Genomic DNA, 19,156 nt, shown 5'->3' with positions numbered 1-19,156 from the left:
CGGCACATTTGCTACAGTCGTTGAACCTACACTGACGCATTGTCACCCGAAGTCCAAGTTTGGATTTACGCTTCGCTCTCGGTGCTGCACATTCTATGGGTCTGAACAAATGTATCTATCACGTATGCTGGGTCCTATGTGCCGTGCTCAGTCGTGTCTGACTCCTTTCAACCCCATGGAATGCAGCCCTCCAGGCTCCTCTGTCCATGGGGGTTCTCCAGCCAAGAATTATTGGAGTGGGTTGCCATGCCCTCCTCCAGGGAATCTTCCCATCCTAGGGGTCACACCCAGGTCTCCCACACTACAGGTGGATTCTTTCCCATCTGAGCCACAAGGGAAGCCCAAGAATATGGGAGTGGGTAGCCTATCCCTTCTCTAGGGGACCTTCCTGACCCAGGAATTAAACCGGGGTCTCCTTCATTGCAGGCAGATTCTTTGCCAGCTGAGCTACCAGGGAAGCCCGTCTATCGTGTATAAGACAGAATATTTTTCTAAAAATCCTCTGTTTGGGCATTTTTCAAAAAGATTTTTGCTACACTTCCATTTGCTGCCTTAGCTCAGATTTTCAGCTAAATAAGTAAAAGTTAACTGAGGCATAGCCAAGCTACCTCATGTGCTTAAGAAATGTGAATAACAGTGAAACCAAACACAGAAACTAGGGGGTTCCGACTATTCCTGCCAGGTCTTCCTGGTTCTGGACTAACATTGAAAACCGTCTTTTAGCATAAATAATACAATTTATCACCTTCACGCTTTCCAGCCTTGAACTTCACCCCGCTTCATCACAAGTCGCTGCCAAAGCTTGCGCCATATTTTCTCAGAATGTCCTCTAGGGATGTTTATCTGTGTGTATGCCCATGTGAGTGTGTGAGCCGGTGTGAGTGTGTTTGCCTCTTCATCTCACCACCCCCCAACTCTATCTGCAGACCCTAAGGCTCCCCACAGAAACCACCAGGGATCGTTTGGCTTCCTCCTGGAGATGCAGAAAGTGAATATTATGTTTTGGGGCAAATCCCAAATAGACCCCTCTCCAAATGCCAGTTCCTTCCCTATCGGTTTTACTCTCTCCTAACGTGTGTTTGTCTGCATACGTTGCAGTTATCTCTCAGAAGCCCGAGCCAGAGAGGGGGCTGAGTTTACTTCGGGAGCCCGGGAGACATACCTGGCGGCCTTCTGAGTGAGCTCCAGTGGGAAATCCGGGCACAGTAATTGCAGCAAGCAGTGATATTCCCTCATGGTCAGCAAATCTGCAGCGAAATGGAGAGGAAGGCGTCAGACCTCAGAGTGGGAAGTCACCACAGTCTTTTCGGTCATTTCAGGGGTTTCAGACATACCCTAGTAGAACTGCTCTTGTTTAAACAAATTTTTATTGGAGGATTATTGCTTTATAATATTATGCTGGTTCCTGCCACACATCAACATGGATCAAGGTGAGTCACTATTAAGGTTGCGTTAACCCAAGGATGATATTTTACGATCAATATTTCTACAAACTTTTTCCAGGATGGGAGGCACCCAGCTACAACATTTGGGCCAAAGGAGCTTCACTGGTTTGAGAGATGGTTGGGTAAGAAGGGAGAATTAGAGGGGCAACTTTATTAGCTTTCTCAGTTTGATTTTCCTGGTGTCTGAAAATCCACAAAAATGAGTCATTTCAAAGCTGGCTACGTTTGCTAAAATTCTCTGGCATGGTAGCCTTCACCACAGCATGCCCAAAGACCATGCACAGAATATCTGGAAGCAGTGCTGAGGCAGAGGCAGTCTTGCAATGTATCGGGGAGAAGAGTTAGCAGGGCGACCCACAGCCCTTCTTGCCCTGCCATCCAGTACTGGGCAGGCTGGCTTCTTTTGGATGCCCACACATCTGGCCATCTTACTGTAGGAAGCCAAGACCCAAGGTCTACAATCAAGGTGACCAAGTGACTCCTGATATACAGAAGCAGTGCTCTGGGAGAGATGAGCCAGGATGAGGCTCCGCGGCTCAGCAGAAAACCCAGAGAGGTAAACTGAGGGCTTTGTAGAATGTCAGGGGAGAGGAACTACACTGATGCTTAAAAGCTGTTTTGGGATGATTTGAGAGACTAGCATTGAAACACATACATTGCTATGCTAAGTCACTTCAGTTGTGTCCGACTCTGTGCGACCCCATAGACGGCAGCCCACCAGGCTCCCCCGTCCCTGGGATTCTCCAGGCAAGAACATTGGAGTGGGTTGCCATTTCCTTTTCCAATGCATGAAAGTGAAAAGTGAAAGTGAAGTTGTTCAGTCGTGTCCGACCCTCAGCGACCCCATGGACTGCAGCCTACCAGGGTCCTCCGTCCATGGGATTTATACATTACCATATGCAAAATAGATAACCAGTGTGACTTTGATGTATGAAGCAGGGCACCCAAAGCCGGGGCTCTGGGACAACCTGGACAGACAGGGTGAGGAGGGAGGTGGAAGGGGGGCCTCAGATGGAGGGACACATGTACACAGATGGCCAATTTATGTTGATGTATGGCAGAAACCATCACAATATGGTAAAGCAATTATCCTCCAATTAAAATTAAAAAAAAAAAGAAAAAAAAAACCTTGTTTTGTTACTGTGTGTCCCAAAGCTGAGGGATTTTAGATCAGTCAGGCAGCTTCAACCCACAAGTATTCCATATACCAAAGCATTTCAAATACAGAAGGACGTGCTGACGGTAAAGCAGGATGGAGCAACCCCGAAGCCCTCCTAACCGGGAGCCTGGGTGAGAGAAGGGAGCCCAGAGGGCAAGGCCACACTGGGAGAATGAAGATGGTGATCACAGGCACTTGGTTTCTCTGGACCTAAGTTAGCTCAAGCCACAGGAATCCAGATCTCCTGTCCCTGCGAGTTCGGTTGATGCTTTTCCAAGATAAAAACCCCAAATCCCCAGGGACAGGCCTGGGTTTCCTATTCCTTTTTCATCAAGGCTCAATTCAAGGTGAAGGCACAGCGTCAGACTAACCGCACTGCCAGTCAGGGACAGCGAGGGGACATCAAGGGGACAGCGTCAGCACCAGGGTGGGTCAGAGGACCAAGACGGCTTGTGGCCTTCATCTCGGCCACAAAGGGGCGGGAGCGGGGGGGGGCGCTTCCCTCTCCTCGCTCGCCTGACCTCGGGCACCAGCCTAGTCGGAGGCTTTGTTCTTCAGGGGAAAGAGTAACAGCTACTTGTGGGCTCGCAGACTTGGGGTGAAGACAGGAAAAATGAAACGGGGAAAAGCCACTGAATCGAATGTGTTCCTGCTCCTCTCACTCCAAAGCTCCCTGTGCAGAGAGGAGTGAGTTCTGTCTTTGAATCATTAAAGCTCTTCTAGGCTAAGATTTAGAGAAGGAAATGGCAACCCACCCCAGTATCCTTGCCTGGAGAATCCCATGGACAGAGGAGCCTGGTGGGCTACAGTCCATGGGGTCGCAGGAGTCGGACATGACTGAGCGACTGAACTGAACTGAACTGAGGCTAAGATTTGGTGGATGGATCTGATGCCATTCTTAGGGCGGGCCAAAGTATTTCCCAGTTATTCATATTTATCCCCCAAATTATCTGCAAGATACTCTTGGGAAGATAAACAGCATGAAGGAAAATGAGAAGCTGAGACAGAGTTGTGACACCTGCCCCCTACCCCCACTTATTTAACCAAGAAACACCACGCTGGGACTCCGTCTTAGCCTCTAGCCTCCTGGTTTTCCTGCCCTCAGCATTTTTTAGGTTCTTGATGACATTCTAACTCACATGTTTCAAATACTTGCTTCCTAAGGACAGAAGAGTAATTTACGAAAATAATTTTGTTCTTCTCCAAAGCATCGACAGTTCTGGGAAATACTAAATACATCAGAAAAACAGAATACATCCTGTTCACCACTTCTGGAACTTGACATTCCCAAATGTAAAGTGAGGAAGACAGTCAGATAAAGAGATGAGTGAAAGTGCAGGCAGATACACAACTTTGGCTCCCTTAACTGTGGAAGACAGCAGTTCTATTTCTTTAAGACAGCAGTTCTATTAAAGCAGACTCAGGATAATATCAAGGCCAGATGCTTTCAAAGGAGACGCACCTGTCGCTTGGAAACACTCCTGGGTTGCACAGTGGGTATCTGGGAGAAGGGTGAGCAGTTAAGTCTTGTCCCGGAATCAGAGCATTGATGAGCAAAGGAGAGCTGTTCTTCCCCTGTCCCTCTGGCTCGGGGTCAAACCTTGGCTCTTTGGTTCCCCAGGTAGATAACCTTGGGCAAATTGCTCAGTTCCTCTAAATCTCAGTTTCTCATCTGTGAAATGAGAATGACGACACCTACCTTTCAGGGCTCAAGTCAAGAGTAAAAGAGATGATGTCTAGAAAGTACTCGGCGGAATGTCTAGAGCACAGTAATGCCAAACAACAGCAGCTATTTGGTTTTGCTTTTAGTGTTCATTCATTTACTTATTTCATTTCTGGCCGTGTTGGGTCTTAGTTGTGGCACTCGGGATCTTCAGTCATGGCATGCCGGATCTTTAGTTGGGCCATGTGGAATCTAGTTCCCTGACCAGGGATTGAACCCAGGCCCCCTGCATCAGGAGCATGGAGTCTTAGCCACTGGACCACCAGGGAAATCGCTTGGTTTTGTTTTTAAATACAAAGGCAGGAGATGAGAGGAGGAAGAAGTTTCTTGCTGAGTTTAAAGCTTGAACCCCTAGGAGTGTTCTGCCTTGAAAATTCTGTCAGCTTGTTTGAGTCAAACCTGTTCTTGAATATTCTTCTGCAGTCTGCATTTTATGCCTCCTCCGTTCCCAGGAAGATCCCCTGGAGAAGGAAATCGCAACTCACTCCAGTATTCTTGCCTGGGAAATCCCACGGACAGAAGAGCCTGAGGGGCTACAGTCCATGGGGTAGCAAAAGAATTGGACATGACTTAGCAACTAAACAACAAGAACAACAATGTATGGAGGAGGGCATGGCAACCCACTCCAGTATTCTGGCCTGGAGAATCCCATGGACAGAGGATCCTGGCGGGCTATACAGTCCACAGGGTTGCACAGAGTTGGACACGACCGAGTTGCACGACAGAGTTGCACGCCATTCCCAACAAGCTGGCGGCCTCCCCAGCTCAGAGGCTCCAACTCAGCCATTGGTTAATCCTAAATGCTCCTGCCTTTGGGTCCTTTGGCTCTAAAGAGCTCTCCAAGATCTTGAAGACCAGCCTTGCAGGCAGCCCCTTTGTGCTTCAGGAATAACAATAGTGAGTCAGACAGTCGCTGAGCTCTGTGCTCAGGCTCTGAAGTAGCCTGCTTAACTTCAAGACAACTTCATGAGATAGACTCTAGTCCTAGCCCTACTGCACAGATAAGTACATGAAGGCTCAGAGAGATGAAATTATCTAGGAAGTGAGGAGACAAGGGTCCAGAGTGTGGGGGACAGGAGCAGCATGTTTGGCTTCCCAGAGCCTTGGCTTCCTAGGCTGGGAGGGGAAAGGAAGCAAAGTGAAAGTCACTCAGTCGTGTCCGACTCTTTGCGACCCCATGGACTATGCAGGCCATGGAATTCTCCAGGCCAGAATACTGCAGCGGGTAGCCTTTTGGGCCCAAGGGCTGGATGGGCTTAATGATGATAATAATACCTAGGGTGAACACTTACTGGGCACTTACTCTGGACCAGACACAGTTCTTCCAAGGGTTTTACCTGTGCTGTCTCATCTAATCTTCACTGTGGTTATCCCCATTTCACAGATACAAAAACTCAGATCATGCTTAACTGGTGGAACTGGAATCCAAGCTCTGGCAGTCTGGCTCCAAAGTTTACCCAACTAACATTTTCTGCACCTTGATCTTATCAACGGTAATGGGTGAAGGCTTAAAAGCTTGTTCTCCACTCCAAACAAACTGTAGGGACTAAATAGCTCCAGGTGAACAGGATCAAGGAGACAATTCAAGTGAATTGGGATTTTTTTGCATGTAAGAAATTGAGTCTGAAAGGTTCTAATTACTGTCAACAGGAAAGACTGCAGCTCCAGCATTGCGGCCTGTGCTGGGCTGGGGGCCACGGGGAGGCAGGAATGAGTACACCTGAGCGGCGGCTACACCGTGTATCCCGCCCACTGTCGGCAGGTGCAGGAAGGCAGGCGGTGTGCACCACCAGCCACCTGCTCTAAAGGAATCCCCTAGGTCCTGAAAAGTTCAAAGGCAAAGACATGAGACGAGTTTGGTATAAGATCAAAATCAGAACATTCCCCCGCAAACTGGTGCTGCTCTTTTTGTGGGTGGCCAGAGCTGTTCATCTTTCTTATTCTAAACCTCCTAAGAGCCCCATTGACTGTGTGCCCAGCTCGGGGACCAAAGGTCTCAACCCCGCTCCATCCTATCATCTCAGGAGGCAGCTCGGTACTGCATCGTAGCTCCCAGCATGGACTCTGGAGTTAGACTGCGTGGGTCCAGATCCAAGCCCTGCCACTGATTTCAAAGTACTGACCTTTAAGCATTCTATGCCTCAGTTTCAACATCTATAAAGTGGGGATAAGGATAACCAACATCATACAGTTGTTGTGAGTTAAACTACTGAGAACAAGGGTCCCATCATAAGTGCTCTGTTAGTATTTGATATTATCATTTCAGAAATAAAGAAACAAGTTTTTTTTTTTTTTAAGGTTAATGACTTTTCAAAGAGACAGAACTAATAAGAGGAGGGAAGATTGAGATTCAGATGTTTGCTGGTTTAGCATTCAAGGTCCAGTGAGTGGTATTCTAGCAGGTAGGATCTGACTGGTTTGTGAGGGACTTGACTTCTGATGACAGGATTATTTATGCCAGGTTACTTGCAAACTTTATATCTTAAGGTAAAATACAGATAGAGGAAAACAACAGAATGGGAAAGACTAGAGATCTCTTCAAGAAAACTGGAGGTATTAAGGGAATATTTCATGCAAGGAATGGTACAACAAAGGAAAGGAACGGCAAGGACCTAATAGAAGCAGAAGTGATTAAGAAGAGGTGGCAAGAATACACAGAGAAACCATATAAGAAAGGTGTTCATGACCCAGATAACCACGATAGCACGGTCACTCACCTAGAGCCCGACATTCTGGAGTGTGACGTCAAGTGGGCCTTAGGAAGCATTACTATGAACAAAGCTAATGGAGGTAACTGAATTCCAGCTGAGCTATTTCAAATCCTAAAAGATGATGCTGTTAAAGTGCTGCACTCAATATGTCAGCAAATTTGGATAACTCAGTGGACACCAGACTGGAAAAGTTCAGTTTCCATTCCAATCTCTAAGAAGGGCAAAGAAAGTTCAAACTACTGCACAACTGAGCTCATTTTACATGCTGATACAGTTATGCTCAAAATCCTTCAAGCTAGGCTTTAGCAGTATATGAATCAAGAACTTCCAGATGTAAAAGCTGGGTTTACAAGAGGCAGAGGAACCAGAGATCAAATTGCCAACATTTGTTGGATCATGGAGAAAGCAAGGGAGTTCCAGAAAAATATCTACTTCTGCTTCACTGACTACCCTAAAGCCTTTGACTGTGTTCAGTTCAGTTCAGTCGCTCAGTTGTGTCTGACTCTTTGCAACCCTATGAACTGCAGCACACCAGGCTTCCCTGTCCATCACCAAGGCCCAGAGCTTGCTCAAACTCATGTCTATCAAGTTGGTGATGCCACCCAACCATCTCATTTTTCTGGGTGTGTGGATTTGACTGTGGGGATCACAATAAACTGTGGAAAATTCTGAAAGAGATGGGAATACCAGACCACCTTACTTGTCTCCTGAGAAACCTGTATGCAGGTCAAGAAGCAACAGTTAGAACCAGACATGGAACAACAGACTGGTTCCAAATTGGGAAAGGAATATGTCAAGGCTGTATAGTGTCACCCTGCTTATTTAACTTATATGCAGAATACATCATGAGAAATGCCAGTCTGGCTGAATCACAAGCTGGAATCAAGATTGTTGGGAGAAATATCAATAACCTTCGACATGCAGATGATACCACTCTAACGGCAGACGGCGAAGAGAAACTAAAGAGCCTCTTGGTGAGGAGAGTGAAAAAGCTAGCTTGAAACTCAACACTCAAAAAACTAAGATCATGGCATCCGGTCCCATCACGTTACGGCAAATAGAAGGGGAAAAAGTGGAAGCAGTGACAAATTTTATTTTCTTGGGCTCCAAAATCACTGTGGATGGTGACTGCAGCCATGAAATTAAAAGACGCTTGCTTCTTGGAAGGAAAGTTATGAAAACCTATACACTGTATTAAAAAGCAGAGATATTACTATGCCGACACAGGTCTGAATAGTCAAAGTTATAGTTTTTCCAGTAGTCATGCATGGATGTGAGAGTTGGTCCATAAAGAAGGCTGAGCATTGAAGAATTGATGCTTTTGAATTGTGATATGGGAGACTCTTGAGAGTCCCTGGGACTGCAAGCAGATCAAACCAGTCAATCCTAAGGGAAATCAGTCCTGAATATTCATTGGAAGGACTGATGCTGAAGCTGAAGCTCCAATACTTTGGCCACCTGATGCGAAGAGCTGACTCACTGGAAAAGACTGTGATGCTGGCAGAGACTGAGGGCAGGGGGAAGAGAGGGCGGCAGAGGACAAGATGGTTAGAGAGCATCAATGACTCAATGGACATGAAACTGAGCAAACTTTGGGAGTCGGTGGAAGGCAGAGGAGCCTGGCATGCTGCAGTCCATGGGGTCACAGAGTCAGACACAACTTAGCCACTGAACAACAACAACAAAAATACAGATACCTTGCAGGTGGGCAGGGCAGTTGTGTTACTGCAGAGCCCAGACTTCGTAATCAGATGACCTGGCTTCAAAACCTGGTCCCACTAGTTACCGCCAGCGTGACTTGGACAAGTTAGACAACTTTTCTTTTGTTTCCTTTTCCTGTTTTTGGCTGCAGCTTGTGGGATCTTAGACCCTCTACCGGGATAGAATCCGTGCCCTCAGCAGTAAAAGCTCGGAGTCCCCGCCACTGGCCTCCTGGGGAATTCCCTAGACAACTTTTCTGAACCTTGGTTTCCTCTTAGTAATGTGACTAACGACAGTACCTGTCTAATGGGATTGTTATAAAAATAAAAGGAGGTAATTTGTATATGAGGTGTTTCTAAAAAATTATCAAAACGCTCAGTAAATGGGAGAACTGTTTAATAATTATTAACTGAAGTCCTGAAATTAAGGCATCTTTGGACCTAACTAAAGTCCTCAGCACAATGTCGGATTATAGTAGTAAACACCCGCTGAAAGAACAAATGAAGAAAACACACACCGCACAGTGACCCAGATTAAATTCAGAGGGACGAGTTTCTGGTTGCCGTGTGAACACAGAGAGGAGCGGTCCCCAGACACAGGAGGCATGACTGTAAATTTAGGGTAGTGCGAGGAGGTGAGCCGGGTGCTGGAAATGGGAAAAGTCCTGGTTGGTCAGGTAACCCGGCTCTCAGTGAACCGAATGAATTACAGCAGGTGTAACTACACTCCACGGCCTTGCTGACGTCTAGCACTTTCTTAGCAAGCGCTCAGTCCAGTCAACCTGAATACTGATTTTCACTGGAAGAGATCACCAGTTTGACCATGAAAATCAGAAGAAGCCTAGGGTTCACTTCTTAGGCATTCAGTTTACCACTGTTAACGGAGAAGGCAGTGGCATCCCACTCCAGTACTCTTGCCTGGAAATTAAAACTCTGGGGCTTCCCAGGTGGCGCTAGTGGTTAACAACCTGCCTGCCAATGCAGGAAGCCAAAGAGGCTCGGGTTTGACCCTGGGTCAGGAAGATCCCCTGGGGGAGAGCGTGGCAACCCACTCCAGCATTCTTGCCCTCGGAACCCCAGGGACAGAGGAGCCTGGAGGGCTACGGTCCACAGGGTCTCAAAGAGTCGGACACGACTGAAGTGCTGTAGCATGCGTGCACTGTTACAACTCTGGCAAGAATACTGAAGTTTTCAACATACCCAACCCCTGACTCAAAATATTCTTTTCTTGGCTGTCCCACTCTAATCCTAGAGAGTGATGGATGAGGTTATGATGGCTAAGAAAACTCATCTCGTCAGAAATTAGTCATGCTCAATATGTTCAAGGGCTAACTCGTTCTCACTTCCTCCTTTCTTGGAAAAGAAGGATTGAAGAACTTCTCTTGTCTTTTCTCCATCTGGTCTTGCCTTCCTGGTGTGGAAACTCTGGGCTCTGAAGCTCTGTGGGGGCAGCTGAGTCATCTCTACATCTTCCTCACAGACCACCATATGGGTCCACACATTTGGTCCGAAGAACTGCGGCAGTGTGTGGTTGAAGAGTCAGATGCCTCTTTGCTCTTCCTGGGAAACGGTGCCCTTTCCAGGGTCAGAGTGGTGTCATGAAAGCAAGGATGAAAGAACAAGGGCCATATCTTTGTCCCTTACTCAGAGAAGCCTTCCCCCAAGCCTGACTGAATCGAGGGTTGTTTTTATTTATTTATTTTTTTTACCTCTGAAAGTCTGGAGGAGGAACTGGGGTTTAGTCTGAGTTCATTTGCATGAGTGCCTTCAGGCTGAGGGCTGGGACAGGAGCCGGAGATAATGAAATGCTCCCAAGCCACGGGGAATCCCAGAGGACTGAACAGCCTCTAGTTGGTTGGCTGCATGATCTCGGTAGGAACTACCACAGAGCCCAGAGAACACCATAGCCCATGAGTGGACTCTCCAATTTTCAGTTGCCATTGTGTTTGTTATTTCATGCAGGGGTTGTGAAGTCTCCTTCCAAATGACATTTGCCCCCCCAGCCAGGCTGCTCTGCCAAGAGATGCTCGGAAGGACATGGATAATTCAGGGCATGACCATACCACCCCTTCCTTTCCCCAGGGCACTGAGGCTTTGGTACCAGTCTGCAGCTGAGTAAATATCTCAGCGCTACTCTGCAAGGAGGGGAAGGGAGAGAGGGGGGAGTAGGGGGAGGAGGCGAGACATCTGACAGCTTCACCCCTCACGTAGCACTGGGTACCACGAGACACAGGAAAACTGCGAACATCCACGGGGGATGTTCTTGTCCAGCAAAACCTCAGAAGAAGGGCAGGCCGTGTTCTTAAATTTTATCTTCTTTGATAGCACGGTTGTTTTATATTGTAAATGGAGGGAAATGATTGTTTACTGAAAGGGAAATGATTTTACAAAAGGAATGAGAAGCAGCAATGGCTCCCAGTGACACCTCCGGGGCATTATTAATACAATTCTTTGCCAACTCATTAGTCTCTAGACTCTGCAAAGTGTGTTCAAACAGGGGCAGAGAGCCAGACTCTTTCGTTTTCATATTTGATTATAACAAAGCCCAGCACCAAGTGACTATTACTTCTTGACCAGCACATACATTCTAGGCAAAGTATTAAATCAGGTACAGTAACAATTTCACCCCGAATTTTAGAATAAACAAAAGAAATTCCCTAGGGGGACGTCCCAGGGGGTCCAGTGGTTAAGAATTCACCTGCCAATGCAGGGGACATGGCTTTGATCCCTGATCCAGGAAGATCCCACAGGGGACAACTAAGCCCGTGAGCCACAAGTCCTGAGTCTGTGGGCCCTGGAGCCCGGGCTCTGCAACGAGAGAAGCCACCACGCTGAGAAGCCCGCGCACGGCAACCAGAGTAGCTCCCTGCTCACCGCTACTAGAAAAACCCCGAGCGCAGCCATGAAGACGCAGCACATCCACCAATAATGACAAAATCCCCAGAAACTCTTTATATTATACAAAGATTTAAAAAGACGTGAGCGTTTCTAATCAGGGTCCGAAAGCTATTCCCCAGGGATTGTGTTCGGCGCATCCCAGCAGTCTGATCAGGTGAGGGGCTGCGGTACTGAACTGGAGGGCTGGGCTGGCATGGAAGAACCCTCCAGACTGGGCTAGACCCTCAGGGTGCCACCCTCTCTTCTGGATGTCATGATGCAGCTGCTGAGAGGTGGAGGACCGGGGCAAGGCCTGGGGCTAGCGGGGACAGGGGGCACTGCCTTAGCTCTGATGACCATGTGAAACCCAACATGCCGCCCGTGCCCAGGCTGGGGAGCCAAGTGGCACTGTGGAAGGAGGCTCCAGCTAGGAGAAAAGAAGAGTCTCTCTCCAGGAGCAACAGAGCTAGCTCCTCGGGCACGGGCATGGTCCCCAACGCTATCTCAAGCCTAGCGTTGCACTACTGTTCACAAAAGAGAGTGCCTTTGGAGGCAGAGGTTTCAGAGCCGAGGTGTAATTTTCATCCAGGAAGAAGCAGGGACCGCTGCAAACTCCTATGAGCCACTCCTGTTCTTAATATAACAGAAATGATCAAACAGGCACCAGAGCTGGAGGATGAAGTAAAGGTGAGAGGAAAATCCTGCCCTCTCGATGGTGGCGTATCTGGAACACCTCACTCAACTTTTGAAAAACAGGCAGTATTTTAAATTTCCTGCTGTGTGTGTGTTAGTCGCTCAGTCATGTCCGACCCTTTACGACCCCATGGCTTGCCAGGATCTTCTTGTTCATGGCGTCCTCCAGGCAAGAATACTGGAGTGAGTTGCCATTCCCTGCTCCGGGGGCACTTCCCCACCCAGCCTGAATCTCCTGCCCTGCAGGCACATTCTTTACCCTCTGAGCCACCTAGGGTTGCAATGGCCAAAATGAGGATCTTCATGCCTTTTTTTAAAGTCTGTTTTCCCACAAAGATACCTCCTGATATACAGAAAAAAAAAAAAAAAACTTGGTTTGAGTTCTGCAAAGAACTAATTTTGTGATTCTGGCCACAGGTTTTCTGGACCTCCATTTCCTCACCTATAAAATAAGAACGTTGCGGTATGTGAGGGTGGAACAAAAATTTTAAACAGATACACTTTTTAAAGGGGCTTCCCTGGTGACTCAGTGGTAAAGAATCTACCTGCCAGTGCAGAAGTGGGTTGGATCCTTGGGTCGGGAAGATCCCCTTGAGAAGCAAATGGCAACCAGCTCCTGTCTTCTTGGCCGGGAAACCCCATGGACAGAGGAGCCTGGCGGGCTGCAGTCCATGGGGTCGCAAAAGAGTCACACATGACTTTGTGTCCAAACAATACAACAATGCACTTTAAAAAAAGAAAAGGAAACCTTGGGAGCTCTCCGGCCATCCTTGGACTCTGCCCTCTCACCGCCAAGGGTGTGAGTTCAATGCGCAGTCCGGGAACTAAGATCGCACCAGCCAGAAGGTGCAGCCACTGCTCTCCCCCGACCAAAAGGAAGTCCTATAAGGAAACTTAACGTATAATAGAGATAAAAACAAGCCTTTTCTGACCTAACTTTGTCCTCAACAGCCTTTACTAGAGGTGTGGGGGTGAGGAGGCTGGGGAAGAAGGCCTGAGGAACTGCTTTGAAACTGTGGGCTCTACCCACGCACCCCAGCTCCTGAGCCCGTTCGCGGCGACTAGAGGAAAGCCTTCACTAGCAAGGAGAGGACCCACGTGCCGCAGTGAACGTCCTGCGCGCCGCAACTCAGACCTGACACAACCAAAGAAACAAATACCTACGCAAGCAAAATAACACGCCGGGCTTTGTGCAGGATGGAATAACAAACCGCTGGCCCTGACCCCGAGTGGGTGTCATACAGCGTATGGCTAAGGGTGCGGGCTCCTGAATCAGCCGACCAGGATCTAAATCCTGGTGCTGAAGCTAAGTAGCCATGTAGCAATGAGCATGCCCACTAGAAATGGCCGTAAATCATCATCATATGACTGTGAATAAAGATGACGCTAATCATCTAATCGTGAAGAGCTCTTGAGAGGATTCGAACAGGCGATCAAAAAAAAAAAGAGAGGGTAGTAAACTTCACGTTCTAGTACACGGCACGCGGCAAGCGCTCAGTAGAGCGCCTACTCCTGTGTCTGAGGCACGCAGGCGGGATGGCACCTGCAGAACAAAGGCTCGGTTCATGCAAGGTCTCCAGCTCCAGCCAGTGGGTGGCTAGAACCATCTTATGCCTTATCTCGTAATTATTTTCTCTCGCTGCCTTTGTTCTTATTGACGAGTGAATAACAGACTTCCTGCCCCAAGGCAGGTGCACACCACCTTCCTGGATAGTCAGTGCGCTGCCAATCCTCTCTTCTTACAATTAAAAGTAATATGAGTCATATTTATAGAGAGACTGTATAATTAAGCAAACCATTTTCATACGCATTACCACTTTTGATCTTCATAAGAAACCTGTGGGGCAGAGAGAGGAAAGTGGGAATAAAAGTATTCCCATTTTTATAAATGAGGAAAGTCAGCCTCATTCAGGGATAAAATCACCAACCAAGTAAGTGGTAGAGACAGGATGCAATCAAGCCTTCCCACTCCAGGGAATGGCCTCTTTCTACTATGGGACCCCGGGCTTTCAGCCTGCTTTTATTTCTCCTAGAGAATTCAGTAGTGAGAATGCAATAAATGTTAGCTGCAAATGCTATTATTGTCATTTCGGTTACGTTGAAATCTACCACCAGGCATTCTACCTCTTTCTAGCATCCTTCTCTTAGGCTGGCCCCACGGTCAGATGTAGTCTGTTTGGCTCCCAGCTTCCTGGTTGTCCCCTCCAGTCAAACTGAGAGGGCCCTTCTATTTTAGGTGACCCGCTGCTAATCTCTAAAAGAAAAGAGAGAAGGGAAACAAACTCAGTAAACAGGCTGAGTCATTAGAAGCCTGTGTCTGCAAGGGTAACAGGCCCAGACATAGGTTAGCAACAGGAAAGTATATTGAATGTACATAAAAAATACTTCCAACTACCTTTTTTCCTTTTCCAATTTAAAATGAGGCTGACAACCTGAAACAACAGAAGTCTACTATACTTTCAATAAAACATATATAGTTAAAAAAATAAAAAATAAAATGAGGCTTTAAAAAAAAACTGGCATGGAGTTTTATAAGCTATCAGCAAAACTATCTGATGAGGACTTGTCTGAGAAAGCAAGCCACAGAAAACAAAACCCAATAAAAGTTATTATTTTTCTGGGCTCTCTACTGTCCAAAGTAGCCATAGAATAAATAAGAAGTGGAACAGATTATGCATTTGTTTTGCTTAAAATGCATTTTCCTTCTTTTCTAAATAAATATACTAAGAAGTGGTGGCTAACAGAGTTACTCACTGAGGGTGAGCCGAACCAAGACAGACTAAAAATAAAAAACAATCTAAGTTCCCTGGTTCTCAATGATGGCGCGAGTAGGGGAAGGCTGCTGCCAGCCTGTAGGCGTATTTATAAAGACCACAGCCTGTTCTCTTGTCAGAATCCACTAACTTCCACCAAGGGTGATGCATTTCTGGCTACCCATGAACAAAAAAAACAGATTTCACAAACAAACACAGAAGGAAGCAGAGAGAGGGCTGGGTGCAGATAAACATATGCACTTCTCAAGATGAACCCACCTTTGCCGTCCTTGCTGTTTCCTGCCTTCTGCGGGCATATATATTGCACCGTATCTATAATTATATGTATATGTGTGGGTCAGAGAAAGAGGTGTCCAGAGACAGAGAGTGTCTGACTTTTTTTGGGATTGGATGGGAAAGGAAATTGATGTTAGCAGTTTCTGTTCCTTAAAGCCATCCTCTTTGTTTCTCAAAGTATGATTTTCCTGGTAGAAGAGTCTTTGCCTGTAACACGAGTGAATCACTCATCTCACTTCAATAAAGATTCAAACCAAATGCTAGTAGCTCTCCATGCTGGGAAACGACACAATGGTTGGGCTGTCTCAACTCAGATCCTCATCTTTCAGTGCAGCTGGCAGGCATACAAAAGGAAAGGAAACAGGTAAAAAAAAAAAAGAAACCCCAGTGGCATCAAAGGATGAACCCACCCAGTTTCTTTCAGTCCTAAACATGCTAGAAGATCAAGTCTGGTCTTAGAGCGTTTGGATAAGGTACTCAGTGTGCCCATTGACGTGTGGCCTTCACCTGGGCACCAACTCTTTTTTTTTTTTTTTTTAATATTTGGCTGCTTCAAGTCTTAGTTTCAGAGCACAGACTCTCTAGCTGCGGTGCTTGGGCTTGGTTGCTCTGAGGCATGTAGGATCTTAGTGCGCTGACCAGGTATCGCACTCATGTTCCCTGAATCTCAAGGCAGATTCTTCACCACCAAGGAAGTCCCAACTGGGCACCAACTCTTTGTACCTCAGTTTCTTCTTCTGTCATGCCTCACATATAAATGATCGGGGTTGATTAGACTAAGTTTAAATATGTTTTAAAGTATGTAAGCATTATACCTTTTGAATTTTGTCACATTCATGTATGACCCATTTTAGAAAAATCAAACAAAAATATGAGCAGTGGGCAGACATCGACAGCTCTTAAAAAAGTAAGACCATAGAAAAAGAAAAAAAAGTAAGACCATTCAGAACTATATAAAAAACTGCAAATTATTTGTCTCAATAATCCTCAGGGTTCTATTTGGATCTAGCATTCTAGGATTTGTTAACCTTAATTCTCTGTGGTTAAGGCAGTAACCTAAAAATCAGGGAGGACATAATTTGAATCTAGGTGTCAAGGCTGTATATTGTCACCCTGCTTATTTAACTTATATGCAGAGTACATCATGAGAAACGCTGGGCTGGAAGAAGCACAAGCTGGAATCAAGATTGCCAGGAGAAATATCAATAACCTCAAATATGCAGATGACACTACCCTTATGGCAGAAAGTGAAGAGGAACTAAAAAGCCTCTTGATGAAGGTGAAAGAGGAGAGTGAAAAAGTTGGCTTAAAGCTCAACATTCAGAAAATGAAGATCATGGCATCTTGTTCCATCACTTCATGGGAAATAGATGGGGAAACAGTGGAAACAGTGTCAGACTTTATTTTTGGGGGCTTCAAAATCACTGCAGATGGTGATTGTAGCCATGAAATTAAAAGACACTTACTCCTTGGAAGGAAAGTTATGACCAACCTAGACAGCATATTAAAAAGCAGAGATATTACTTTGCCAACAAAAGTCCATCTAGTCAAGGCTACGGTTTTTCCAGTGGTCATGTATGGAAGTGAGAGTTGGACTGTGAAGAAAGCTGAGTGCTGAAGAATTGATGGTTTTGAACTGTGGTGTTGGAGAAGACTCTTGAGAGTCCCTTGGACTGCAAGGAGATCCAACCAGTCCATCCTAAAGGAGACCAATCCTGGGTGTTCATTGGAAGGACTGATGCTGAGGCTGAAACTCCAATACTTTGGCCACCTCATGCAAAGAGTTGACTCATTGGAAAAGACCCTAATGCTGGGAGGGATTGGGGGCAGGAGGAGAAGGGGACAACAGAGGATGAGATGGCTGGATGGCATCACAGACTCGATGCACATGAGTCTGGGTGAACTCCAGGAGTTGGAGATGGACAGGATGGCCTCGTGTGCTGCGATTCATGGGGTTGCAAAAGAGTCGGACACAACTGAGTGACTGAACTGAACTGAGCACAGAACTTGCTAGAAGAGTGAGGTTGCTATAAACCCATGTTATTGCCTTCTAGTGCAGCATACGTAGTCACTAACGGCATGAGATTTGGAATTAAAGACAGGCCTGAGTTCAAAATACCTGTTATTTCCTTGCTATGTGGCAAGGGCAAAATTATTTGAGCCCTAGTTTTCACATCTGTAAAGTAGGCTAAGACTTCATCCTTCTGGGACTCCATCCAGTGGGGGCCCAAACTGCATCTCTTACTCACCCCTTGCTCAGACCATTCCAGCCACACGGCTTTGCTGTTTCTTGAATGTGTCACGCATGTTCTTGTCTCAGGCTTTTGTACCTGCTGTCTTCACTTGTCCCTGTATCATGCTGACTTCCTTCAGGTCTCTCCTCAAATGCCATCCTAGCAGTAAAGCCTTTGGGGCCACAAGTATTTAAAACAGCCACTCCCCCACCCCTATTCCCTGTCTCATTCTCCTGCTTTATTTTTCTCCATAGTACTTATCACTGTATGATGTATTATATATTTTTTAACTGTATTACCTACGAGGATACAGTAGTATTCTATTTATCTCCCTACTAGAATGTAAGCTCCAGGAAGGCAAAGATTTTGATTCTTTTATTCACTGTTGGTTCTCAGTAAGTAATTGTTAGATGAACAAGACTTCCGTGATGATTAAGTGAGATGATGCTTGGGAAGCTCTTGGCATTCACTGAGACAGAATATGGCTGGAACACAGGTTTTGTTTGGTTTGAACTGTATTTTTTAATTTTTTGAGTTAAAACATTAAAAAATCAAGATAATTCCTATAATTCAATCTAGGTTTCAGATATCCCTTTCAAAGCTTTTACAAAAGTAATTTTATTTTATCTCTGGCTGTGCTGGGTCTTTGTTGCTCGCTGGCTTTTCTCTAACTGCAGAGAGCGGGGGCTTCTCTCTGGACGCAGTGTGGGCATTTCTCAGTGCGGTGGCCTCTCTTGCAGCGGAACCGAGGCTCTTGGGTGCACAGGCTTTAGTAGTTTTGGCTCCTGGGCTCCAGAGCACAGGCTCAGTAGTTACAGTGGATGGGCTTAGCTGCTTCTCGACATGTGGTATCCATCTTCCAGGATCACAGATCGAACCTGTGTCTCCTGCATTGGCAGGCGGATTCTTTACCACTGAGCCACCAGGGAAACCCTAAAAAATGTTATTCTTAGAAAGGCCATTCCTTCACGGCCACGATCAGCTGAGCTGGGCAGAGGACGCCCTTGTCAGGTACCCACAATGCATTGCACTGAGTAACACCTTGCTCCATATATTACCTGTCTGGCTGCTGCAGGCATGTGAATTTTCAACCCCAGATGTAGAATTTCTCTCTGGAAGCATTTACGATAAAGATTTACAACATCTGACTAAACAAGCTGAAGATGAAAAGAAATAAACTAGATAACCTCATAATTATTCAGGGAGAGAGCAAAAAAAATTGTATACAGTATGATCTCATTTTTGCTTTATAAGAAAAAAAAAGGCTATAAACTTGCACAGAAAAATGAATGGGCTACATCAAAGTGTTAATAATGGTGGTTAACTCTGGGTTTGGGGATTATGGGTGATTTGCATTTTCTCACAATCAGACTAAAACGTACTTCACAAAAGCCACCCAGACTAATGGTATGAAACTTATATCTCAGTAAAGCTGTCAGAGTGAGCAAGCAGACCAGCCAGCTGTCCAGAGAAAATGTCAATTCTGCATCTTCCTTCGGAAAGCCACTTCCATGCCCTCATTCTCAGGGGCTCTGTCCGCCCTCTCTAAGTCACTTGGTTTGTC

General features: G+C 46.3%; 1 protein-coding gene across 1 annotated transcript in view; it reads right to left on the bottom strand.

Annotated features, from left to right (window-relative positions):
* The window catches only part of CUNH11orf49 (chromosome unknown C11orf49 homolog), a 211,592-nt gene that overhangs the window by 22,921 nt on the left and 169,515 nt on the right, over window positions 1–19,156 (bottom strand). The window contains exon 4 of the mRNA XM_040259153.1: window positions 1,163–1,247. Within this exon, the coding sequence (XP_040115087.1) occupies window positions 1,163–1,247 (85 nt within the window). The remainder of the gene's footprint in view (window positions 1–1,162; window positions 1,248–19,156) is intronic.

Source organism: Oryx dammah, unplaced genomic scaffold (assembly GCF_014754425.2).
Source record: "Oryx dammah isolate SB20612 unplaced genomic scaffold, SCBI_Odam_1.1 HiC_scaffold_17, whole genome shotgun sequence".
Taxonomy (NCBI): domain Eukaryota; kingdom Metazoa; phylum Chordata; class Mammalia; order Artiodactyla; family Bovidae; genus Oryx; species Oryx dammah.
This window is presented reverse-complemented; position numbering and strand designations above follow the sequence as displayed.